The 26,700-nt window shown below is 39.6% G+C and overlaps 1 protein-coding gene across 4 annotated transcripts in view; it reads left to right on the top strand.

Annotated features, from left to right (window-relative positions):
* CYFIP1 (cytoplasmic FMR1 interacting protein 1) overlaps window positions 1–26,700 on the top strand; it is a 62,488-nt gene that overhangs the window by 10,129 nt on the left and 25,659 nt on the right. For 2 of the 4 annotated variants that reach the window (XM_063126306.1, XM_063126309.1), the window contains exons 3-22: window positions 110–199; window positions 1,974–2,051; window positions 2,788–2,889; window positions 3,195–3,376; window positions 6,355–6,451; window positions 6,660–6,788; window positions 8,434–8,538; window positions 9,498–9,589; window positions 10,734–10,851; window positions 12,304–12,426; window positions 13,761–13,886; window positions 14,005–14,171; window positions 16,045–16,192; window positions 18,136–18,289; window positions 20,177–20,333; window positions 21,183–21,279; window positions 21,676–21,752; window positions 21,852–21,960; window positions 22,653–22,772; window positions 24,029–24,228. In XM_063126306.1, the coding sequence (XP_062982376.1) occupies window positions 110–199; window positions 1,974–2,051; window positions 2,788–2,889; window positions 3,195–3,376; window positions 6,355–6,451; window positions 6,660–6,788; window positions 8,434–8,538; window positions 9,498–9,589; window positions 10,734–10,851; window positions 12,304–12,426; window positions 13,761–13,886; window positions 14,005–14,171; window positions 16,045–16,192; window positions 18,136–18,289; window positions 20,177–20,333; window positions 21,183–21,279; window positions 21,676–21,752; window positions 21,852–21,960; window positions 22,653–22,772; window positions 24,029–24,228 (2,471 nt within the window). Of the gene's footprint in view, window positions 1–109; window positions 200–1,973; window positions 2,052–2,787; window positions 2,890–3,194; window positions 3,377–6,354; window positions 6,452–6,659; window positions 6,789–8,433; window positions 8,539–9,497; window positions 9,590–10,733; window positions 10,852–12,303; window positions 12,427–13,760; window positions 13,887–14,004; window positions 14,172–16,044; window positions 16,193–17,751; window positions 17,900–18,135; window positions 18,290–20,176; window positions 20,334–21,182; window positions 21,280–21,675; window positions 21,753–21,851; window positions 21,961–22,652; window positions 22,773–24,028; window positions 24,229–26,700 lie in introns of those variants that run through there. The other 2 variants (XM_063126308.1, XM_063126310.1) reach the window with 2 other exon arrangements.

The raw sequence follows: 26,700 nt of genomic DNA, 5'->3' as shown, positions 1-26,700 counted from the left end.
CCTTGTACACCGCTCCGAAATTTTTCAATGGGGAGCGGTATATAAATATTCTAAATAAATAAATAATAAATAAGACTATTCATTTTGGGGTATTTTTCCTTTCCTACAGCCAAACTTCAACACCAATTTTGAAGATAGGAATGCATTTGTCACAGGCATTGCAAGATACATTGAACAAGCAACTGTTCATTCTAGTATGGTAAATATTTACTTCTATTTTATGGTGTGTGTGTTTTTACAGCAATAATATAAAAATATGGAAAGGAGGGGGTAAGTAGCATAATAAATATTGTATGACACTTCCCTGTATCAGTACTTCATTACAGTAGAAGGAAATAAGAAATTATGTGTTCATTTTACCCAGAATTATTCATTTTCATGTATGATTTGTTAAGGATAATATTAAACCAAATTGTCATTCATATCTACTCTGCGCATTACCTGGCAAAATTTTCTGCAGTGTCACATGGTAAAAATTTTGGGATTGACTTTAATTTCACTGGCTTTCCTTTTTTTAAAAAAAACTAATTTAATATTAAATAATAATAATATATTTATTTGTTACCCACCTCTCCCTCCAGATCAAGGCGGGTGCAACACAAATGCAAACGCCATAAAGTACATATAATTGGTTAAAACGTTTAAAACTAATACATTATTAAAAGCAGCACATTATTAAAAGGCATCTTAAAATTCATCTTAAAATTTACCTCCAATTGTAGCATTGTATTTCTTTAGGTCCAACAATTAAAACATTGTTCGTTATGAGTTGTTCGTAAACTGAAAATGTGGATTGGAAGAGGGACTTGCAAAATGTATCAGAAATTTAGAGGCAATAGGGTAAACTCAAAAAAAAGTTTAATAAATGCTGACAAGCCTGCCTCAAGTGACCCATCTGCTTGAATTCTGCTATATACGCTGTCTTAGAGCTGAAACTGTCTTGTGTTAAATGATTCCTTAGGTATGTGTTGGATTAGAATATTTCACTGCTTAGCCCCGCCTCCCCCCTTAAGGGGAATAGGACGGCCTGGTGTATCCTAGGCTGTGACTAGTATTGATTCTTGCTTAGGATAGAAGAGGTCCCAAGTTCAAAACCCTGGCAAGCCCTGTCGGGAATAGAAGAGGGACCATGCTCAGACATAGAGTGTATGGTTTGCATGTAGACAATTCCAGGTTCATTCACTGGCACCTCCAGTTAAAAAGGGCTCAGGTAGCAGGTGATGTGACAGAGGCCCTGCTTGAGACCGCTTGGGAGCCACTGCTAGACAGGAAGCAATATTGGGCTTGACAAATGGTATGACTTGGTAGAAGGCAGCTTCCTATGTGCCTGTGATGGCTGGACATCAGGAAAAACGTCCTGACTGTTAGAGCAGTATGACAATGAAATCAATTACCAAGGGAGGTCGTGGGCTCTCCCATACTAGAGGCATTCAAAAGGCAGCTGGACAACCATCTGTCAGGTATACTTTAACTTGGATTTCTACATTGAGCAGGGGGTTGGACTCAATGGCCTTATAGGACCCTTCCAACCCTACTATTCTATGATTCTGTGACTAGACTGTTCTGCGAGTCTACTCATATATAAAAGTTTAGTACTGGGCACATACCAATTCAACATCCTAGGAATCTTGGTTTTCTTTCCTTTGGTGGGTGGCTGAAGTATTTCTTTCAGTAACTTTGAAGCAGTAATCATTATCCTTAAAAGCAAATAATTCAGCTGTGACCCTTACATGGAAGAAATGGGGTTGACTTCTTGGTGTGTTTAGGTTTGGAGTAATATTTGAAATAATTTTAGTCAGTGTTCTGACGTAAGTCTTAGGGTTGGATCTCTTCTGAAATCTATGTTGTGCAGTGTTGGCAATCCTTGTCTTATATCTCGCTCTTTCTGTTATTGCTAGTTTCTCTGTGTAATTGTACAGTATATTTGCCTTTTTGTCTAAATGCCAGCATATATGTATATATTTTTATTATAGAATGAAATGTTGGAAGAAGGCCAAGAGTATGCTATTATGCTATACACATGGAGAAGCTGCTCCAGAGCCATCCCTCAGGTAAAGGAGCAAAACCATCCCTGAGAAGTATCACCTTAGTTTCTTATAGTTGCATAAGTGGCCTTTTATACACAAATAGTTCCAAAACTTTTTCCTGCTTTTCCAGCTGGCAGATAAATAGTCGAAAACAAAAGTTGCATAATGTGGTGAGAGTGGCTTTTACTGTGAGGAGCAAGAAAGATCAGCTCAGTCAATGTCTCACACTGCTATGGTGTGGTAATCATTACAAACAAGCAAAACATTTTAAAGACCTGCTCACAGGCTTTCAATAGCCTACAAACAACAACATGGAAATAGTTCTACTGGATGAGATCTGTTCTTCTGTGTGACTCTGCGAGCCACACAGAAGTTTAATCCTTAGCATTTGAGGAGAGAAATAAGTCCTTAGCTACTGACCTCAAGTATGGTGATCAGGCAGACTTTGAGCATGTGCATAAGCCTTCCAATGGATCATCCCGAGGAAACAAATTGTGCATAGTGCTGTTGTCCCCAAGTGTTTTGATTCAGATGGCCAAGCAGCATTAATAAACAGCATTCAGGTAAAATACGGGGTCAAATATTTATGAAATCTTTTTAAAAAACAAAACTAAAAAGCTGTATTATGTGGCAGAGCATAATTTGAAATTGCTATCATTGTGAAAGTTTTATAGCTAGGGCGGGGGAATGTGTGTGTGTGTGTGTGTGTGTGTGTGAATCTCTGTACAATTTGGTAATTTCCCTTCCTCCTCCTTTTCAGGTGAAATGTAATGAGCAGCCAAACAGAGTGGAAATTTATGAAAAAACTGTTGAAGTTCTAGAGCCGGAGGTCACAAAGCTGATGAATTTTATGTATTTTCAGGTAAATGGACACTTGTTACTGGCCTGTTTTTCTTCCCCATTAGTTTCCATGATTGCTCTTTCTCCAGCATTCTTCCTGTTTCATCTGTGTGTCTTTTCTATGATAGGTATGTGGTCTTTTTTAATAGACAACTTGCTTGAAGAGTTCCTTTGTGCTCACCCATCCATGGAAAAATCTGATCAGTACAACCTGTGGATACAGCCTAGCTCTGTTAACATCATAACGGGCATTGAAGTTAGCTGAGATGTAGCTTGCTTTCTATATTGTTTTTTTAAAACAAAACATCAATTTATTTTTATCAACAGAGAAACGCAATTGAAAGATTCTGTGGGGAGGTGAAGCGATTGTGTCATGCAGAGAGGAGGAAGGACTTTGTGTCTGAAGCTTATCTAATCACTCTTGGAAAATTTATCAACATGTTTGCTGTTTTAGATGAACTGAAAAATATGAAGTGCAGCGTGAAAAACGACCATTCGGCCTACAAGCGGTGAGGTGTTCTGAAGGGGGAAAAGGTGGTTTTATACTGTTGCGCTAAATTGTGCCAACTGGTACGGTGTTTTTGTATAAAAACTGCTGTTTTAGCATTGTGGAACCTCAGCCAGTCTTGTTCTTTGTCTGGACTACTTGGGATCAATGCATCACTATGCGTTTTGTGTATGTCTTGTCTGCTGAATTAGGGCTGCTTCACAGATTACATTATGGCAAATAAGTTTTCACCTCTCTATGTGCCTGCAGCAGGGAGCTGTGATACATACTGGCTCCCTGGCATCATGCTTATAGAATATGTATATCTGGAACATGTTGCTGCTGTTTGCATCTATTTCAGTAGTTTTATGAATGTATATAAAGTGTTTTGTGTAATGTTTCATACAACGTGCAGTGTGTTTCTATACTAAAAGCATGCAGTGTTTGTTGTTTTAAAGCATATGTTTAATATGAGTGCTCTCTACAGGGAATTCCAGATTTAATTCATGCAGTAGTTTACCCATATGGGGGAAATGCTTGTTTTCCCCCTCTTAGGATGTGAAATTGCTAGGACATTGTGACCACAAGATGGCACTAGTTGTTTGCTGCATTCACATACCACATTTTTTTGTATACATATGAATCTTGTACACCCAGGCCCACTCCTCAAATAAGATATGAACTGGTTTTCATTGTCTCCTGGAAATACTCCAAGATAGCATTTTTATTACAATATGCCTCCGTGAACATGTTTGCAGAACCACTCCATTATTATATTGTAGACGGCGTTAGTTCAGTTATATCTTTATTAGAGCCAGAGCTCAGCCTCTGAATGATTTCAGTGCCAGTATTCAGCCCTGAAAACATGTAAATGCAGTGTTTCTGGCGCGTGTTTAGGTTTCAGCCTGAATCTTGTAAATCTAGCACAATGGGGGAAAGCTGCCAAGTCTCATTTGATTAAGAGGGTGGTTGAGGGCCACACATTACATTAAGACAAAACAAAAAATCCAAGTGCGGAATTCATTATGGCCAAAACTACTGAAAACATTTCGGCTGTTGTCTTTGTCAGAAAAAAAAAAGGCCAAGTGTAGTCTCTGCATAGTTCCATGTTCTGTGCCTTATGCTGAAGTCTTATGCACAATTACTCACTGAATATATTGGGACTTGCTTCTGAGCAAATGTGCATACTACTGGGATTTTAGAAGCTGTAGGCAATGAGAGACTGTTCCTCTGAGATAACACCTGCAAAATCTTGCCTTGCAGAATTGTGCCAGGTGGTTTATTATGATGTTAATTATGATGAATAGTCTAATTAATTTCCCATTGTTTCCTTTTAGAAAAAACCCTTCTATGCAGGGGTTTCTTTGTGAGGAAGACAATCACCTAGTGTCTGAGCGTAAAACCACTTGTATTCAGAGTGGGCTGTTGCTTTTGGATTTCCAGCACAGTCTTACGGGTGTTGCAGATGGGGGAGCAAACAGAGAACATAGTTTTCTAAGAGCTCAGTCTGGCAGCTGAAAATGATGAACCCTTGCAAACTGTCACGTAATGATTTGATAGGCTATTAAAAATGGGCAGTTTGGATCCATGCCTTTCATTGAAGTGTAATAAGGTCTCTCTGCTGTTTCTTGCCTGGCGTTGTCTTCTCATGCTTCTGGAACTAGTGTTTTTCACACCATTCAATCGGCACTAGGTCTATACTATGTTACAATCCCCTTTCCCTTGAACCTGCAATCTAATAACTACCATAAGGCGTGCTGGATAAAACTGAAGAGCCAGATCCTTTCAGTGTTTTTTAATATTGTGACGTGTTTTAAAATTTGATGTTATCCTCTCTGGTGGTGGGTTAGAAATCTGCAATAACCTAAAACTCTGGGGATTTATTAACCTTAAAGAGCAAGCAGGAACAAAGGGGAAGTTGAAGAGAATCTTGATTGAAGGCACTGTGGCTACATGTCCAGTTTATTTAGCTAGTCTGTGCAGATGGGCAAGAGTTAAAATAAGGATTGCTGGGATTAGCAGTGGGCTTTTGGGGGAGGATTTTGTGTTTAGTTCCAAGAAAAAAGAAGAGGAAAGGATAGAATGAAGTTTATTGAGGCCCACTTTTTGGCATGGACACAAGCATTTCCATTTGCAAGCTTTTTAAAGATCGGGTCCAAACATTTAGCAGTTTGCAGCTGAAAATGGTTCTGGGTATCAGTGGCTCTATCTAAACACCATGTTAAGACTGATCTTCGTAGCAAGACAGTAAGGCATGCAAAGCCTATGTGCTTGTGCCAGGTGCCCCCAATAGGACCAGTAGGTATGCAGAGCCTCTGTAGTTGGGCAGCGGTTTTCAACAACGATCACATATACTACAAAGCATGCCTTATTTGAAATGGATGAAATAGGATAAATCGTGTTTGGTTGTGCCTAGCCCAGATTATTTGTAATCGCATGGTTTCTTCATAGGCTAGGATGTGGTTGGCAATGTAGTCTGTACTATGTAATGCGTTCATTGGGGAATATGAATAATCTTCACTCTGCACGAATATCAGCACTCTAAATGCAAAGGGAAACATTTCTCCCAGTCATGTCCTCTGGGTGGACAGCTCATAGTAGCTTTCCACCTACCCACCTGGAAAACAATGAGATTGTTGCAGAATGACGTATGTGAAAAAGCTACTCGTGTCTTTCTTCCCACCCAATGCTTCTACATGTGTGGGTTTCTGTGTGGCTCAGCAATGTGTGACAAGTTTCCCACACCATAGTGTGTGATGTGCAAGCCTCTTACCTAACAATGGAAAGGCTTGTGCTGGCAAACAGTTCTCCTGTTCAGTGGTAATGAATCGTTAAGATATAGCAACTATCCTTTATTCGTACAGTTGACTTTAAAGTAATGCCAACACACATGCACACCCCTTGGAGGAGCCAGTAGAAATGCTAGAGTGGCATTGTGATAGGGACACACTGACTATTGTTCTTGTAGGATTTACTTTTTTCCTCTTGTTTTCTTGAAAGGGCTGCCCAATTTTTGCGTAAAATGGCTGATCCTCAGTCTATCCAAGAATCCCAGAACCTCTCCATGTTTCTTGCCAATCACAACAAGATTACGCAAGTATGTGTTTAAGTAAACAAAATGGCAATATGTAAATTGTTCATTAGCCATTTTCCAGAGTTAGCATTTTATGTGCTTAATAAGAATGATATAATAAAACACAGCTATTTCTGTATGTATATGCTGAGTTTTATACAAGTACTGCTAATGTGTCTTGATTTTTAAAAATGTATTGCCATATATACTTTTAAATTGGTCTTTGTTCTAGTCTTTACAGCAACAACTTGAGGTGATTCCTGGCTATGAAGAACTGCTTGCCGATATTGTGAATTTATGCTTAGATTACTATGAAAACAAAATGTATCTTACACCTAATGAGAAGCACATGCTCCTAAAGGTAAGATACATTGTCAGAAAGCACTTCAAGGTTATGGAGGCTGGTGAACAGTGCAAATACACTTGAAATGCTAAAGCTTCATTGCCAAGCAACTCAGAATAATTATTATAGTTTTTGAAATGTTTGCAGCCTCCCTTTTATATGTATTTTTACTCTGTCATTCGCATGAACTTGTGGGAGAAGTATTTTTTATGACGGGAAGGGAGAAAAGGCCAAGATAGAATTAGTACAATTTTCTATCATTTTGTCATATTGGGTAAAAGAGATGCAGGAGCAAATCTACCAGTTGCAATGCTTGGTGGAACCAAATTGCTCAATATCCATTCATTACATTGGCTTTTAGCTAAATGAATGTGGTAATTTTTAAAACATTGAAAAGAGCAGTGTATTCATTCCCAGAAAATTTTCAGCAGTATGTCCCCTTAAAAATGAAAATGATAGGCTGTACAGGATAGCTAATTTAACAGCTTTCAAATCAGAGTGTACCTTACTTTAAGAATTTTGGCATTTATCCCTTAAATGCTTACAGCTCTGTATTGTAGGAGGTAAAATTAGCTGGGATATTCACAAAGATCCGGATTCATATTTTGCTTATTCTTCCCATAACCCTATTTGACTACTTAGAATACCATTGAATATTTATAAAATCCAGGTGCCTACTTTTAATAGTTCCTGGTGCAGCCCAACCTAAGCTCTTAGCCCAGTGCTAAGAGTATAAATAATATGAATATTTTCAGTGCTTCTAGGAAGTTCTTCCTTGAAGCATTGGGTTGGGGTGGGTGAGGTAGTTTCTTCTATCCTTAAGGATGCAATCCTATGCATGTTTAGACAGAGGCCTTAGCTAGACCTAAAGATTATCCCAGGCAAATGGAGGGATCGTCCCTGCCTGCTCCTGGGATCCCCAGTGTATCATTTGGATGCACAGGGATGATCCCGGGACGATCCCGGGATATACGCCTGGTCTAGCCATGGCCAGAAAAAAACTCCTGCAATTCCCAGCTGGTATTCTGCAGCCAGCCACGCTGAGTGGAGTATGTTGGGAGTTGTTGGACTTTTTTTCTGTCTAAACATGCATAGGATTGCATCCTAAAGAAATGAAAACACTGGCTTGATTTAGACATGATAGTAATTCATGCCAATCAGTACAGTTAACAAGTTAATGCAATTAATGGTAGAAAAACAAAGACAATACAAATCATGGATTAAATATGTGACTTGTGTCATTATTTTCTAACTAACTATTTTGAATATTTTTTAAGCTTTGAGGGTCATTTGCAGGGCTTTGTAACTTTTTGTTTATAAAAGCACACTCATAATTGTCACTTAATCCTTATTTTATGGATTAATCCATTGTCCAGAGAAGGAGTGGCTGCAGAGAGCTTGTTTCCATCCTCTGCCAGAAAGAACACTTAGGAGAACTTTGTAGCTAAAAACTTACATCTGAGTTTGCTTTTTTCCTCCTCCCTCGCAATCCCTTTCCCTTTTGTGTTGTGTCTTTTAGATGGCAAGCCCAGTGGCTGTCATGTTATCATGATCTTTGCAAGCCACTGTGGAATCCGTTTTTGCTTAAAGAGTGGATTAAAAGTGCTTTAAATAAATATACTTGACCTGCTAACAATTTTTTTTTGTTTGGTTCTCTTTTCAGGTCATGGGTTTTGGCTTGTACCTCATGGACGGCAGTGTCAGTAACATCTATAAGTTGGATGCCAAGAAAAGGATAAATCTGACAAAGATAGACAAGTTTTTTAAGGTTGGTTAAGAAGGTTGTCTTCCTTCAAAATGGTGGTTATGTATAATTTACGTACATCCTAAATTGCTAGGAGACCCCACTAAACCTTTAGGGACAAAATTTTGGGATTTAAAGTGTCAGTTCTGTGCAGAGATGGGGAAAATGCCAAAATTCTTGGGTACCCAGCATAAAATGTTATAGGACACTTATGTGACTACACATCCACATCTTCCCCAGCCCTGATTATACTCTGAAAGTATTTTCCCACCTGTCCTGCTTAATTCCAAGTTGAGAGCCTGTTCATGTAGCAGCTTTCCTGTGATTGGTTTTGTCCTGTTGTTCAACCCAGAACTATGCATGGAAAGGAAAGCACTGTGAGTAAGAGGTGGCGTTACTGTTCTGGGGATATCACATTTTTTTCTAGCACAAACCACACAATTTTTTTTTGAACCTTAAAAATAATGCTATCCCCTTGGATAGAATTACAACTGCATTTAAATATTCAAATATAAGAGGCAAATGTGACATGATGTTGGTGTGTGGCATAACCTTCTGCATTCATCTGTGGCATTTGTTGGTTTAAATTTTATTCATTTTGATGGTTTAGAAGCAGAACACTCTCCTGCTTTATCATTTTAGTGCAGGAGAGTGGCAAACAACATTACAGTTACTCCATCTCAGCCACAATAACTTACCTCCTGTAAAATGTCACTTTTGTTCTTTGAATGTTATGCACTTCCCCTCCCTAGCACCAGATCATGACTCTTAAGTTGCTATTCTTAAGAGTAAATGGCAGGCCTTGCATCTCCATTTCTTTGCATATAGACTTGTATTTGAAAACACGCTTGTGAGACTCCTGTGCAAAAGTAAAAATATGATTGCCTTATAATTGTCTGGATAAGCCCCAAACGAAGCTGGGCTTATCTAGACATGGAATACATATAAGACTTGGCTTAATTTGTTTTCTCTATTGAGTACAGCAGCTGCAAGTGGTTCCACTGTTTGGTGACATGCAGATTGAATTGGCAAGATACATTAAGACCAGTGCTCACTATGAGGAAAATAAATCTAGGTAAGACTGTTTAGACAGGCTAGCATGCTTTTGCAAGGGCAACAGAACTGCTCTAAATCATTACATTTTTAAAACAAAGAAGATTCATTTGAGGGCTGTATGTATTGAAGGCTGCAGCATACCATAATTTCTGGAAAACCCTGCCTGTTGTAGAACAAGAAGGAATAGAATAGGATATCTGATTCTCCTTTGCTGTCTTTCATACCTTCCCAAAGTTATGCTTGAACATGTAGTGCTTTTCATTTGCTTAATATCTCAAAGATTACATAAGCAGCACCTAAGAGTGTGAGGGTTTAAAAACAATGGGTGGCATCCAGTGTTGCACAACTGGACTCCTGTTGTGTGGCAAAATTTTCCTTTCCCTTGAAATCCCCTGCATGCCCCACACATTCCTTTTTCCAGAGGGCCCCCAAAGCCCTTCAGAACAGATTGGCAGAGGGCACAAGGAGCTAAAGGAGGAGGGGGAATTCACTCAGCTGATGGGTGCTATTCTGTTGGTGGATGGACGCAATTGGATTTCACCCAATGAAAGATCTGGAAACCTAAATGACTTAGGTTACAATTAAGCAGTATAAAGACCACACATCTTCTGTGATCACCACTTTCCCCCCATATAATTAAAGTACTGATTTGAAATTTTCATTTTGTAAATTTCCATCTCCCACTCTACTTCATTTATTGCCATTTTTGGGAAATGGGGAAATTTACAACATGAATCACATCTCGGTTCCCCCATCCCACTTCTCTATTATATTTATATCCTGGTCAAACAAGAGTCTTCCATCCCAGTTACATTTCAGGTCAGTACTAGCTTAGCTTCTGCAACTCTGCAGCATCTGTTGCTTCTAATCTAAACCATTCATTGTGCCAGCATTAGATACTTATGGAAGAGAGATGAGTAGTAGATTCAAGGCTACTAGTTTAGCTAATAGTTTAGCTAACGGTAATATCTTGTTTTAGCATAACAAAATAACAAAATCAACCCACTGTTTACCACCAGTGTCTATGTAAAAGTAGGTTATTGTAGCTTATTACCATCAAACTTGTCATGCCAATAGTTGGAAAATGGGAAGTTGTCTTCATTTTTTCTTTCCTTTTATAATTTCACATTTCGTTTTGTTTTTTGAACTCCCTTCTATCATAGATGGACATGCACTTCTTCCAGCAGTAGTCCCCAGTACAACATCTGTGAGCAGATGATCCAGATAAGAGATGACCACATGCGTTTTATTTCAGAACTGGCTCGTTACAGCAATAGTGAGGTGTGTGAATTAATACATAGTGCCTAGTCCTTTGGTTATGATAGCTTTTATATGAAGATTATCTTTTATAATAGAAGTTTAAACTTAAAATATGACACTGTTCCTTGTACAGAGTAGTTAAGATTATTCCTACGTTGGTATGGTTTCAGTCAAATATTTGTACCATTAGGAACAAAGGAAAATGCTAGTTGTTTACCTCAGTTTTCTGACTAATTCTGTAGAGATTGTTATGCCCCGGATAGGTCCTTTGTACAGGATAGGTCCTTTTTAACAAGGCACTGTGTGTGTGTTTTTTAATTTGCGTGAATAGGTAGACTGAAAAGGGAAGAACCAATATGATGTTAATAAATCAGACTTGAATTTGATTACAGCATTGAATATATTTTAGTTTCCAGCCTCAGTCCAGAAATATGCAAAGAAAAAAGTACCTTTGAATATGCAGAGTATATTCTGTAACCACAGCCTCTTTTGTCTCCTCTCCGCCCCTCTTATTAAAGGATAGAGTTTCCAGAATGGAGCCAGCCCAGCAACTAATTTCACTTGTGGGTGGGCAGGGGAAATAGTGCTGTAAATGCTTCTTAGCCATAAATTAAGAGCCAGTTAATACCTTTCCATAATGCTATGGATTCTGTTTAGAGTCTGGGGTTTGAAATCTCTTTCAGCTTGACAGCCAAATTCAATTTCGGGGAAGCTCTCGGTGGGAGGGGGCATTCCAGTGGTGGGCAAGGCTGAATGACAAGGAGGTGGATGGGGCCAAGGGCAAAAAATTTAGGGCCAAAAATAGCCCAAAGTCCAGCATATTTTAGCTTGAAGCTCTTACTATCAGCAATTGAGTCTTAGGAGAGGCATTTCAACATTTAGAATGTGTGTGTGTAGGGGAAATGTGTAAAACCCAGGACACCACGATCAGGGGAAAGGATGTAGCCACCTGGGGAATTCTGGAGGCCTGGATTGGGATCTCAGGAGGCTAAATCTCACGGGCTTGAGATTCAGCACCCCTGGTTTAGATGAAGCAGCCCGTAAGCAGGGCAAATGACATGGTTCCTTCCCATGCAAACATTATCAAGTGGGAAGGTGATAGCTGCGAAATACATGGTTTCTTCCCATATCAGTTAACTCCTCCAACTAGGCACTACTGGACCAGTATGAGGCTGCACTAAGTGGCTGTCACACCAGTGTGTCCACATGGAAATTGGGACGCTGAGAGTGCAGTCCTGGGTGCGTTTTGACAGAAAATAGTCCCAGCCTGCCTGGCTAGGAAATGCTGTGAGTTTTAGGTTTTTTTTTCCTGTCTAAACATGCATAGGAAATGTGCCTTTAATCTTTTTATAAAAGCGCTTGAAACATGAAAAGAATTCTTCACGTGCAGCAAGTTGGGTTTGACTTCTCTAAAACAACTAGTTTTTAGTTCAATACACGTTGTACATTTTTAACATTCGTGCTTTCTTGCAGGTGGTGACTGGATCAGGTCGTCAAGAAGCTCAGAAAACAGATGCTGAGTATCGGAAACTCTTTGACCTTTCTCTCCAGGGTCTTCAGCTTCTGTCTCAGTGGAGTGCTCATGTGATGGAAGTGGTATGTACGAGGATAGACAGTAGCAAAGTCTAAAGAGGAAACTGGGGAAATAGGTTTTGTGAGCTTTTATTTTAACAATGCTCTTAGAGTGTATATTATTAACAAGCTTCTGATACATTATTTTCAGCCTTACTTGGATGAGGTAAGGATCACATGCTGAAGGTTGGAAGTGTTTTCCCCCCCTCAGTAGGCTTGAAGCTATTATGTGCAGTGTATGACTAAGGCCATAGCTAGACCTAAGGTTTATCCCAGGATCATCCCGGGTTCGTCCCTGCCTGAGTGCTGGATGTCCTGTGTGGCACTTAGATGAACAGGTTTGACCCCAGGACAATCCTGGGATAAACCTTAGGTCTAGCTATGGCCTAAATCTCACATTTGTCGGCTGTGAAGGAATTTTTCCATCAATCAAATTGGCATGGATTTTTGTTGCCCAACTTCTACCACTTAATATTCACATTAGAATGCAAGACAAGTTTTTGCACTCTCCCTGAAGGAGCAGGTTTGTGGCTTGGGGGTTCTCCGAGAACCATCTCTGTCTCTTGAGGATCAGCTGGCCTCGGTGGCACGGAGTGCCTTCTACCAGCTTTGGTTGGTGGCCCAGCTACGCCCCTATCTGGACAGGGATAACCTAGCTTCAGTTGTCTTTGTGCTGGTAACCTCCAAGTTAGATTACTGCAATGTGCTCTACGTGGGGCTGCCTTTGAAGACGGTTCAGAAGCTGCAGCTTGTGCAGAATGCAGCGGCCAGATTGGTAACAGGGACCAGAATGTTCAAACATATAAGACTGACTCTGGCCTGCTTGCATGGGCTGCCTGTATGTTTTTGAGCCCGATTCAAGGTGCTGGTTTTAACCTATAAAGCCTTATATGGCTTGGGACCACAATACCTGATGGAATGCCTCTTCCAACATGAACCTACCCGTTCACTACGCTCAACATCTAAGGCCCTCCTCCAGGTGCTTACTTCGAGGGAAGCTCGTAGGATGGCAACAAAGGAGAGGGACTTTTATGTGGTGGCCCCCCAATTACGGAACAGTCTCCCCGATGAGGCCCGCCTTTTGCCAACATTGTTATCTTTTTGGTGCCAGGTCAAGACTTTCCTTTTCTCCCAGGTATTCAACAGCATATGCTGAGTTTTAACTGATTCCAATAGTTTTGACATGGCTGAGTGTTTAAAATTTGTTTTAAATGCTGCACATTGCCTACCCCTGGTGTAATGAAACCACCCTCACTCGCTAGCCCAGAGGTACAAGAGTGCATAATTTCCCAGTCAAACTTCATGGCACATGGCAAGTCTTACTGTGGTTTCTCAGTTTGAATGTGTTCTTTCTGCAGTATTCGTGGAAACTAGTCCATCCAACTGACAAATACTCTAACAAAGATTGCCCAGACAATGCAGAGGAGTATGAAAGAGCAACACGATACAACTATACCAGTGAAGAGAAGTTTGCTCTTGTTGAGGTAAGAGGCGAAAGATGCCTTCTGCAGAAAATCAGGGTCTCTCTGCCCTTGTCCCCAGTTTGGTTCTCTTATGCTTTGAGTTTTACTTTGCAAAAATTTATAATTTTCTCACATGCAGGTTATTGCAATGATTAAAGGATTGCAGGTATTGATGGGCAGGATGGAAAGTGTCTTCAATCATGCCATTCGTCATACCATCTATGCTGCTCTCCAGGACTTTGCCCAAATCACACTTAGAGAACCATTAAGACAGGCTATCAAGAAGAAGAAGAATGTCATCCAAAGGTGGTGCTTGACACATTTTCATGCCATTCAGTTTTTCTTTCAAACACACAGTGGCCAGGTTTGGACGATTAGTGGAGAAAAAGAGCCACATTGGCGTCTTTTCCTCCACTGATCATCCAAATCCAGTCACTACTTGTTAAAGAGAACACAGGGGCACGTTTGCAATGAGTATCTGTTATAATGCAATTTGACTGTCGTGCCTTCTCCCAAAGGAAACTTGAGAAAGGTAGTTTTTGAATGGGATCTACCAACCCTGATGCATTGATGCACTCACCTTCTCTCCTGAGCACCAGCCCAATCAGCAGTCTTGGCAAACACAAGACTACCTGGTATCCCAGATACTACATGGCTGTGCATAATTGCCAAAGCTGCTGCAACTGGTCAAAGCAGGAATTTCATAACTCCCAGGCAGAAACTGCAATCTCATGCCTACTCTGTGCATCCCACAACTGGGAAGAGAACTATTGCCACGGCCTGGCATTTGCCAGAACTCAAGAAGGAAAGGAGAAAGAGAATGGTTCACCATGTCTCTTTTTGTAGGCTGCTTCCTTGGTGAGGATGTTGGGAATTCATTTCCTCACAAAACTAAGGTTTCTTGAAGGAATGCAATGACAGGATTACCTTGAAGATTGGTTTAGAGTTTTGTTCCTATGTCAAGCCCATGTGGATTATTAACAACCCTATAATGGCAAATTAACCCCCCTTCACACATTATACGTGTGAAGAGAGTCCACATATTGAAGTCACTGGCCTGGACCTTGACAGGGTATGTCTCCCTGCCCCCCAATGTCTGCATATTGAACGTGAAAGCATGCAGGACAGCCTGTGTGCTTAGACCTGTATGTCATCTGGAACCTGATAGTGCAGGGTTCCAGCTTGTCTATGGGCTTATCTACACCAATCAAGATATTGCACTGTGAAAGCGGTATATAAAAGGCAGGAGCCACACCAGGTAGGATATAGCAGTATGAAAGTGGGAGGGCTTTCTCCGCTGTGGCACCCCTGTTGTGGAATGAGCTCCCCAGAGAGGTCCGCCTGGCACCTACACTGTACTCCTTTCGTCGCCAGCTGAAGACCTTTCTATTCTCTCAGTATTTTAACACTTAATTTTAACTTAAATTTAAATTTTACTGTTTTAATCTGTATTTTAATTTTATATCAATTTTGCTGCGTGGTTTTTATCCTGGTTGTGCTTTTTATACTGTATTTTGTATTTGTGCTTTTAACCTGTTGGTTGTTTTATTATGGTTTTAATTTTTGTGAACCGCCCAGAGAGCTTCGGCTATTGGGCGGTATAAAAATGTAATAAATAAATAAATATGGGGTATGTGTCAATGGGCCCCAACAGTTGTCAGTACACTTCAGTACCACCGTAAATCAGTATTGTGGCTCCTGCCTTTTATATACCACTTTCATACTGCTTTCATAGTGCAATATCCCTTGCACTATGCAATATTGCACACCTTAAACTGTGCAAGTTTCCCTGCTGCACAAGTCCACGCTTGACACATGGATATCAGGAGCAGGGCTGAGGAACTGCATGTTGTGGGCATAGCTCAGTGCAATTCCACGGTTTATTTGATGCATATAATATTCTGAAAGGGGCTTTACCTGTATGTGATTCTATGGTAGCATATCTAAAAGAAACAGCTGTTTCCCATTTATTTAAACTTAGAGGCTTCCAGATTAGGGATTCATGAATGTCTGAAATATTTGCATTAGCTAATCCATTGGTTGAAAATTAAGCGCATTCCCAGTATGACAACTTAACAATTATGGTGTACTGGGTAGTGCCTTTAGAAAGCATGTATCAGGATACTTGTGGTTCTTAAGGGAAAGTTTGTGCTCACATACTTTCTTGGATCATGGTTAGTGTTCTCCAGGCCATCAGAAAGACTGTGTGCGACTGGGAAGGAGGGCACGAGCCATTCAATGACCCTGCGCTGAGGGGAGAGAAAGATCCCAAAAGTGGCTTTGACGTCAAAGTCCCAAGGCGAGCAGTGGGCCCCTCCAGTACCCAGGTACCTCTCTCTCTATTAATTCTGCTATGTGTGTCACTGACTGATACAGGAATTACTGCAGAACGAACCCATTTGAAAAGATTAGTTATACAAATCCTGTGTAAATCTGGATTAGTAAAAAATCTCATGCAGGGGTACTGTCACTTTAATTTTCTACACTGATTATTCCCCTACCCCCCACCTCAAGCTTTTATTCCACTGCTTTTGACTTCCATTGGAATGCTTTTATGATTAAATCGTTTCTTACAAAATTTTAGTTATTTGTATTTCTGATGCATTCATGTTTACATTTCTACACTGAGATGTATATATATCTGTTTTTAGTATGAATTCTATCTTTTCGGTTTGGTGATGGGTCTTGTTATGCTATTTTCTGATATATTCTTTTCTTTTTTCTTGAGAGAAACTAATACAACTTTTGTTCCATACAGCTAGAATAATGTCAATCTGCTTTTTGAACTGAGTGGGATTTTATCTCTGTCTTTACTATTTTAAGGGTAGATCTCCAGCATTTGGGTTTGTTGAGCAACAGCACCTCAAAAATCTGCTGCAGACAGGAACAGGGTGAATAAATGAAACAGAATTACTATCGTTAACTTGATTTGTTAATTAACATTCTTTTCTTGATTACCCTCCTCCACCCAATGAATAATTGCAGTATTTGGACAACTCTTGAATAATTTGTTAGACTTGTTAGATATTTTAAAATCAATTAAAAATTAAATTGAAACCTTATGACTTGGATCTGAAAGGCACAGTCTGGAGGATAAAAATGTGATGAGGGCCATATGTCCAATTGTTCTTGTATTACAGCTGTCTGTGCCATATAGTAAAACACCCTTGAAAAGGCAGCCTTTCAAAAATCAGTGTGGGATGGGTGGAGGTTCTGCTATTCAGTGGGAAAAACCCTATTGCTTGCTTGTATATTCTTGGGTGCACTAAAACTCTGTGTTTCTTTCACTGTACGTTTCAAGCTTCTGTCTGTCTGTCTTTCTTTCTTTCTTTCTTTCTTTCTTTCTTTCTTTCTTTCTTTCATCCTTTGCCTCTTCTGGATCTAGCCACCTATTCATTTTGGGGAGATAAGAACCTTCTGAACACAGCGGTCTTGAAACAATATCACTGTGTAATTTTTGTGTTCGTGTTACAGCACCTTCAAACCACTTCTAAGTAATATGCTGTGTTAGAACTAGATGTCTTTGTGATTGGGAGAGAAAATTCCTTTGAATTTTGCCAAGAGGGTCATCATGAAGAAATCTAAGGCTGTTTCTTCTATGATCTGTAGGAATACAAGAATCCAAAATGACATTCTTGTATGGGCAGTATTTGGAGCCTTAACAAAATGAGTAGGCCAAAAGAATAAACCTTTCTGTCTTAGTTGTAAATCACAGGGCTCCTGCATTCTTCTCTCTCTCTCTCTCTCTTACTTTTTCTCTCTTAACAAACTAATATACATTTTCTCTGGTTTTGTGTTTTCTCCTTTTCTTTATTTACCCTTGTGTTTTGTATTAACGGAGTCTCTCTTCTCCCCCTTTGCCTCTTCCTTCTCTGTTGGTTTTTAGCTCTACATGGTTCGCACTATGACAGAGTCCTTAAACTCTGCTGAGCTGTTGAAGCAGCTCAAATCTCTGGGAATGGAAAAGTTATTGCATGTGATAAACAAGTTTCTGAGGCAGTCCTACGTCTATCCCACTCTTTTAAACTTTGGTGGTAAGGCATTACTTATTATTTTTGAAATAATGGGGTGACGTGAACTGTTCCACTGCAAATTGTGGTACTTTTTCTTCCCTTATTTCTCCCTCAGGTTAATGAATTTTGAACTTCCTTACCAGGTTTCAATTTGAAGTGGAGCAGTCTTTTCTTTTGGCAGTGCGTTTCAGTGATGCTGAACTAATGTGCCATGTGTGTTTTTCCCCCTGTCATGAATGTTCTGTTTAATAACGCAGCTTTACATGGTGAGAACCATGTTAGAGTCCCTCATTGCTGACAAAAGTGGTTCCAAGAAAACCTTGAGAAGTAGCCTTGAGGGGCCCACCATATTGGACATAGAAAAATTCCACCGAGAGTCTTTCTTCTACACTCACTTGATAAATTTCAGTGGTAAGATACGCAGATGATTAGTCTCCAGCTTTAGCATGTCCTAACACCTCTAACATGACCTGGGAAAATGTTTCCGATTTTGTGTGGCTTACTTGGCTTAAAATGTTGGCCTGTCAACATAGCAGCTTGGCGTCTGGCTGGCTGCTGTGGGAAAACTGGATGGTGGGCTATGTGGTTTGATCCAGCAGAGCTCTTAGGTTCCTGGCCTGACGGAACATTACAAATAAAACTGGAATTAAATGGTTATATGCTTCATATGTTTGTTCAGTTGGCGTGGCTTTTCCTTCTTCCTTTATAAAATTTCAGTGTAATAAGAGAACCTAATATTGAACCTGTTAAAACGGCAAAAATGTTGGCTAAGTTGGTTCCCCCCACCCTTCTTCTAAAGAAAGAAAACAAATACCTTGCTTAGGGTAAAACAGTTTTCTCTATTTGGCTGCCGTTCTCTCTACAATCGGAAGCATGTTATTCTAGCGGATTCACCTACTGACATGTCTCTGGTCTAGTCATACCGCATTGTGTTGTCTTTCCAACTCATGTTATTACTGGAACCCTTTGCTTTGAATGTGGGGGGCTGGGGAGGGTTAGTTAAATGTTTTAGTGATCTTCACACACAGTACTGTTTTTCATTAGCTTTAATATCCTTGTTTTGGTTACCTAGTTCAGTGATTCCCAAACAGTGGATTCGGACCCACCAGTGTCCTGTGCCATCAGCAGTATTAGGCTGGGCCTAGATAATGTGTGCTTATCTCTCCCCGCTGCAGTAAATACTACAGCAAAGCAAGGCTTCCTGTATCTGCACAACAGATGGGACATGGCAAATCACTCTGCACCCAGCCATGATAAATCATAGAATCATAGAATCATAGAATAGCAGAGTTGGAAGGGGCCTACAAGGCCATCGAGTCCAACCCCCTGCTCAATGCAAGAATTCACCCCAAAGCATCCCTGACAGATGGTTGTCCAGCTGCCTCTTCAAGGCCTCTAGTGTGGGAGAGCCCACAACCTCCCTAGGTAACTGATTCCACCGTCGCACTACTCTAACAGTCAGGAAGTTTTTCCTGATGTCCAGCCGGAATCTGGCTTCCTTTAACTTGAGCCCGTTATTCCGTGTCCTGCACTTTGGGAGGATCGAGAAGAGATCCTGGCCCTCCTCTGTGTGGCAACCTTTTAAGTATTTGAAGACTGCTATCATGTCTCCCCTCAATCTTCTCTTCTCCAGGCTAAACATGCCCAGTTCTTTCAGTATATGCTGCAGTATATACAAGGCTGCAGATCTTACTCTTCTCCTGGCCCAATCATATCATTCACGCCTTATGGATTATACATTTCAATATCCTGTTTATATATCATTAGTAAGGCAGAAAAGAAGGATCCTTAGTGGCCGGCAAAATGCTTTCAATGAGTCTTTTAATAAAAGGTTTGGGAACCACTGCTCTAGCCTATTGAAAACACTTTTGCTGTGACAGGGCAGAAGGAATGCTTGACATCTCCAGTGGTGTCATCAAGGCAACAAACTTGCTGAAACTATTCTCCTTACCCCTGCCACTCCACAAAATTTTTATAAGCACTTTAGTGTTTGTGTGTGTGTGCAAGCCTGCATATTACTAAAGTGCTGACACATCTTCTGGCAGTGTTTTCAGTAATGCAACCATTTGTGTTTGTGTGCGAGTGTTCTTATTAGTAGTAGTTTGTAGTATCTCCCCTTCGCTGTCTGTTGGAACATTGGCTTCTGCTTCCTGTTCACGTGCCACTCTAGTGACCATCGCTCACCTTCCATTTATTTATATAATGTTTCTCCATTCTTCTGTGGGTAGGTGAGTGTGTGTTATCATTTTGTTCCTTTTTATAAGAAAATTAATTCAGTATAATTTATTCTGCAACAAGAAACCCTGCAGCAGTGCTGTGACCTGTCTCAGCTGTGGTTCAGGGAGTTCTTCTTGGAATTGACAATGGGCAGAAGAATCCAGTTCCCTATTGAGATGTCTATGCCTTGGATTCTGACTGACCACATTTTGGAGACCAAGGAAGCATCGATGATGGAGTAAGACTGATGTGTCTCTTTCACTTCTTGTTTAGAAAATACTCATGAAAGTGAGATTAGGGTCCTAATGGAGTGGAATGGGAGACTTCTTCTAAAGTAAGAGATCGGGTGGGGTGTGTGTGGAAAGACAAATGGGCCCTTGGAATTCACCACTGTCCCTCCTCTCTGCCCAAGCTTGGGAAGTCTTCATATTGGAGCATGCAAACCCATTTCCTAATGCTGAGCTTTCCCTCAGGGATGTCTTTTCAGGTCATGCTTCAGACACCCCCCCCCCCCCCCGCGCTCAGAGATCTTTCAAGGCTTCTCTCAACCATTTTATTTTTGCCATCTCATTTCCCTCTTTTCCATTTGTCACTGCCCCTTTCCCACCACCACCTTAGAACTCAGATTTGTTTCAGGGGAGCTGCAAGAGCTCCAATTGTGGTCTTCAGAAGAGAGCATAACATTTATAATATCAGCAGACAGAAAAAGTATAAATGGGGCCCATAGTGGAACCTGCTGATAAATCCTTTGTGCCACACAAGTTTCTGTAGCTTTCTGGCTTAAATAATGTGCTATATATAATGTTGGAGTACCCTTTCCTATTTTCAGCAGTGATAATTGGAATGGGAGCCTGATAAGAGTAGGAGGAACTCTAGGATATGACATACCACCAGCGTTGCATGATTTTCTGTATGCTGATTATCAGAATTTTGGGATAGGGAAATGTTCTTTGATGATGTTTCTTTGTTTCAATTTGTGACAATATAAAGGATTACATGTTTCGTTCTAAGGTGTTGGGTTGGTATAGCAAGAGAGTGACGAGTATTTGTCATGTATACCTGAAAAAAAAAAATTTCTTACGTTTAGGTATGTCCTGTATTCTTTGGACCTTTACAATGACAGTGCTCATTATGCACTTACCAAATTCAAGAAGCAGTTTCTCTATGATGAAATTGAGGCAGAGGTAAGAGAGTTGAATCTGTCCTGTGGGCTGAAAATCTTTTGAGAAGCAGAACATTTGAGTGAGTTTTTCTTAGATAAGGTTGAAGTGGTAGCAGTGAAGAGAACCTGAGATATTGGAATACTAATGAAATTTAAGGCTAGTACTCACATGCATGTTCATAACTTCAAAATTTCTATGCGATAATCAAGGAATCTCAGATCTAATGCTACAGACATCTGTAAAGTTCAGATCACTGGAACAAGATTTCCTATAGTCCAATGCCACCCAAGGATATGCCAAACGGCCGGACATGTTATATTTTCATGGCCCACTTTTAGAAGTAGGGTTCCAAAAGGAAATGCATTTGAGTAAAGATAGTATGTTTTAACTGGATAATTCATATGTTTCTTTCTTCAGGTCAACTTGTGCTTTGACCAATTTGTCTACAAGTTGGCAGACCAGATATTTGGCTACTACAAGGTTATGGCAGGAAGGTAGGTATAACAATTAAACCTTTTTAAAATATGCATGTTGTGATTTTAAAATATAGCTTGTATCACAGTGTACTATTTAACATGCTCTCATTTCAATAGTCTGCTTCTGGATAAACGATTAAGATCAGAGTGCAAGAACCAGGGAGCAACAATTCCCTTGCTAACATCTAACCGGTATGAGACGCTTCTAAAGCAGAGACACGTCCAGGTTAGTAAATGACACCTTCTATGTCGTTCTTCTACTGTCTGCTTTTTTTCTTTTAATTTCCTTTTCTTCAGTCCTAGTGTGTTGATGCTTCTGCTGTCTCCTCTTTGCTTAATGGTTCATCTCAAATGTGTAAAATACAGTGTACGAAGCTCAGGTTTATCATTCATGAACAGCAGTGGCCAGATGATCTCTTTAACTGTCCAGAGCCTATTTAGTTAAATATTATGAGAGGATTTGAGCAGACACTATATCTTTGTACTTTTTTCAAAGTTTCAAACTTTTTCAACAAACTTTTTTTTGACAAAGTGTCTCTCAAAAGGTTCCTAAGTAAATGTAGCAGCTAGGTGGACTGTTTTCAATCCTGACTCCCACTTGTTTAATGATAACTACTGTAAAAAGATTTAGCTCCCCTAAATTCGGCTGCTGAAATGAAGCCAGAAGATAAGAATTTGTCCAAATGATAACCCTATTAGCATTAAATGTTTATGATGCATTTGGCTCATATAATACTTATAGAACACATTTGTTTATCTAGACTTCTGATTATCCATATTTTAAAAACACATTTATTTTATAGAAAATTCAGATAAACTCTGTATCAATGTGGGGTTTGGGGAAATGGGTGTGTTTATATGGAATTTACATAAGACATATATGTTTGATACAGCTTTTGGGAATTTTTCTTGCTTTAGCTTCTTGGTCGGTCAATTGATCTGAACCGCCTGATCACTCAGAGAATTTCAGCAGCCATGTACAAATCAATGGAACTGGCAATTGGGCGCTTTGAGAGTGAAGATTTGACTTCCATTGTTGTAAGTATTGAGAACCATTAGCACTGCTCAGCTTCACGTTGGGTTAGGAATTTCCAGTTCGGCAACATGGCTGAAGTTGCTGCTTTCTGAGTATCACAAAGCGTTAATGTGGGAGAAGGGGAAGAACTGTGTGTAACACAGCAACCCATATTTATACATCCACCCACTTGTGTGCTCAGAAGCATTTGGGATGGGAGGGGCTGAAAGCTTTTCCCTGTCTGTAAGCCTGATTTTATAACAAGGGAGCATGGAAAAGAAGAGAAGTGACCTGCTGCGGCCACTTCCCATGATCCCAGAATAGTTCTTCTTTTTGTGGCCTCCCTCCCACCCTACTTTTTGTTCCTGATAGCCAGATTGTGTCCACCTCCAAAATTACTCTCCACTCTTCTACTGCTCCTGTCCCACTTGCTCTTCTCTCCTTCCTTCTATTCTGCTTATTTTCCCTTCTTTTCAGACTGTTCAGATTTTCTCTTCCTCAGATTCCTTTTCTGTTGCTCTCTCCCACAACCTGTTGCTGTCTTTAGTAAGTTTGGGCCTGAAGAGGGAAAGAGGCGATGTCTGTGTGTAACCCTAATCGGATTAAATTGTACAAAGTTTGGAAATAAAAATGAAGTTTGGAAATAAAAACCGAAGACAGCTAGGTATATCCTCTTTAATGACCCGAAGCATCACTCAGCACAGTGATGGGACGTCTGCTTAATAACTGTGATACATGACCTCATCCCACTTCTCATTTTTTCAACGCCTTTTGCCATGTCAGGATTGGAAGGCCATGGCTTGTTGTATTAGGGCTACCAGGAATTTGCATGTCAGGATTGAAAGGCCATGGCTTGTTGTATTAGGGCTACCAGGAATTTGCATTTTCTGGCTTTTGTAGCATTTTGTGCAGAAAGTACATTTACCTTCAGCTTGTGTTAATGAAATCTAGACCTTTTATTAATATCTTTCACTGGACTAATCGGGACATTTAAACTAGGAGAAGAGCACAGATAAACTCTTCACATACTAGAACAAAAGCTACCTATGGACTGCTATTAGGAAGAAGTTTTAAGAGCTGTTGTGTAGTAATTCCTCTGTGGATTTTTTTCTCCTGGGAATAGACTGAGCTTATAAACATTGACTATAGTGATTATTGATTATAGTGATTTATTCAAACTATATTTGTTGTGAACCTGCATCTTATTTGATAAGATTCTGATTATACTCTCCTCTCCCTCTGTCCTTTACTCGTCTACTTTATTTTTTAAAAATTGCAGGAGTTGGATGGGTTGGTAGAAATAAACAAGATGACGCACAAACTCCTGAGCAGATATATGACGTTGGACAGTTTTGATGCCATGTTCAGAGAAGCCAACCATAATGTATCGGCTCCCTATGGAAGAATCACTCTTCATGTCTTTTGGGAGCTCAATTATGATTTCCTTCCAAATTATTGCTACAATGGCTCCACTAATAGGTTAGTGTGGCTTTGTTTTACTAACACTGACATTGACAATAAACACATCCACTTTGACTGCTGAATGTCCATTGGTGGTCTTTCCAGAAGCTTAGAATTGTTTATTAATTTCTCTGGATAAATTAGATTGTTTTCTCCTTTAAACAAAGCAAGAAAAAACAGTAGGTACTACAGTCCAGAGCCCAACATGCCCGTACCTCATTTCATTCTGTGAAGGATTCCACTGAGCTTGCATGATCACTTCCCTTTCAAAGGAGAAAATAAATCTCTGAGGCTACAGTGCATCAGTAAGAACAGTAGCTTTGCAGCCTAAATATTGAGAAATATATAATAAATTACCAATAGTTTCCTAGAATTCTTTTTGAGCAAATGTTGGATGATATTATATGTTCTCCCATGTGCCCGTGTGTGTGTGTGTGTGTATACGTGTGTATGCTTGTGACTTTTTAATTGTTCTCATTATGTGTATTTAATTAATTTATTTATTTTATTACATTTATATACCCCCCCCCCCCCCGCTCCAGCCGAAGCTCTCTGGGCAGTTCACAAAAGTTAAAACAGTAAACATTAAAAAGTATACAAAATTTAAAAACCATCAGAGACATAAAAAACAGTATAAAAACATCAGTATCCATTTAAACGGAGTATGATGTTTCATTTTAATCCCCTGTTCTAGCCTATGGTTTTCTTATGATAGTCCCATTGCGCATGCATGCAGAGGAAGCAAGTATGAACAGAGACTTTGTCACTTAATCAGAAAAGACTGTAAAAGAAGCTCTTCAAAATAATTGGATTCGTCCAAAGTACTATGTATGGAAAGAAAACAGCTGCTAGTACTGTTCCACAAATACTTGCACAGGATTTCATGCAGTGATATGATAGTAGGCTCTCTAGTGCTTTTCATGCTTCTGCTTGTGCAGCCTCTTGAACAAGCTCTTGTGGATGTGGAAGATCATAGCTGGATTTAGTTTCACTTTTCTCATGAAACACTTCAGGCTGAGATGTAAAACAGCTTTTAGTTTCTTTTACACTGTTCAGTAAAAAACATTGTCTTGACCAAATTTATCATTTGCACCTTTTTAATTCGTAAAGGAAATTGTTTGCTCACCTTCCAGAAGTACTTAAGTACTCCACTAAAAATAACATTGGTAATGAACTATTGAATCATTGGGGAATTCTTAACTTGACGCTCTATAATACTACCTGGTGCTAGTATGTGTTTAGAGATCACAAGCTCCGTTTTACACCAGCAAGTTAATTATTTAGATATATACAGGGCCGGTGCCAGACTATTTTGCGCCCTAGGCAGGGCGAGCTACTTGCCCCCCCCCCAATTGTTAACTTCGATTTTTAAGAACAGATATTTTGTAGAAAAAATAAAAAGCACAAAACTTGAACTTACTATGTTTTTTTCTTAAAACAGCTAAATTGTATAAAACTATGACCCTTAAAGATCAGTACTGCGCCCCTCTGAGGTCTGCGCCCTAGGCGGCTGCCTAATGGTAGCACCAGCCCTGGATATATAATAATGAAAGGAAGATCTTAAAGAACAGCTATACTTTTAGGGCTTCTCTACTGTTGCATTAGAGCGCATTTGGTCTTTTACCACAAACATCTTTTCTACTGCCAAGTGTGATCATTGGATCTCTGTATATTTTATTTTATTTTATTTTATTTATTTTTATTTATTACATTTTTATACCGCCCAATAGCCGAAGCTCTCTGGGCGGTTCACAATTTTAACTAGAGATGTGACGGCCCAAAATTGTATTTGGAAAAATTTGGAAGAAAGACTCTTTTTTTCACCTGAAGACAGTTTCTGGTTTTTTTCTGAAAATTTTGAAAAATTGAAGAGCTTTGGATTATGAAATATTTTCTTTTAGAATTTAAGACAAAGTATTTTTGCATAGTTATTGAGACTGTACTCCCTACAAAAATGATTTCTAAAAACTATGTAATCAGAACACTTTTATAGAAAGACTGGGGATGTAAAATTTCTGGAAATAATGCAGCCATAAAATCAAATGTTTTTTTTTTATCCTTTCTGTAAGATTCCCAGCATAGTTATTTCTTTCATTTCTTTTTAAAGTTATTGATCTGAAGTATATTTTACTGATAGGTATTTATGCTTAGTTGCCCAGCGTGTGAGTAGAGTCACCATTGTGCATTCTTGATTCTTTGGGTTTTGTTCTATAGAAACTTGTATTTCTGGGCTTGTTCCGGTTAGATGCCGTATCAGTCATTTAATGCAGTTCTAATCTATTCAGACAATAATTACAAATGTACTAACTGGGTTTAACTTTTAAAAGTTTTAAAAGAATACAATTTTATGAGCAATCTAAGTTATACATACAATATAATGTCTGTTCTTAAAGCAGCCTTCCCAAGGCTGATGGGAACTGAAATTCAAAATATCTGAAGGGTACAGGTTGGGGAAAGCGGTCTTAAAACAACAAAGTGACTTTAAATCTG

The sequence above is a fragment of the Elgaria multicarinata genome, chromosome 5 (assembly GCF_023053635.1).
Source record: "Elgaria multicarinata webbii isolate HBS135686 ecotype San Diego chromosome 5, rElgMul1.1.pri, whole genome shotgun sequence".
In the NCBI taxonomy this organism is placed as follows: domain Eukaryota; kingdom Metazoa; phylum Chordata; class Lepidosauria; order Squamata; family Anguidae; genus Elgaria; species Elgaria multicarinata.
The sequence above is the reverse complement of the archived record's forward strand: the minus strand, read 5'-3'. Positions and strand labels throughout refer to the sequence as shown.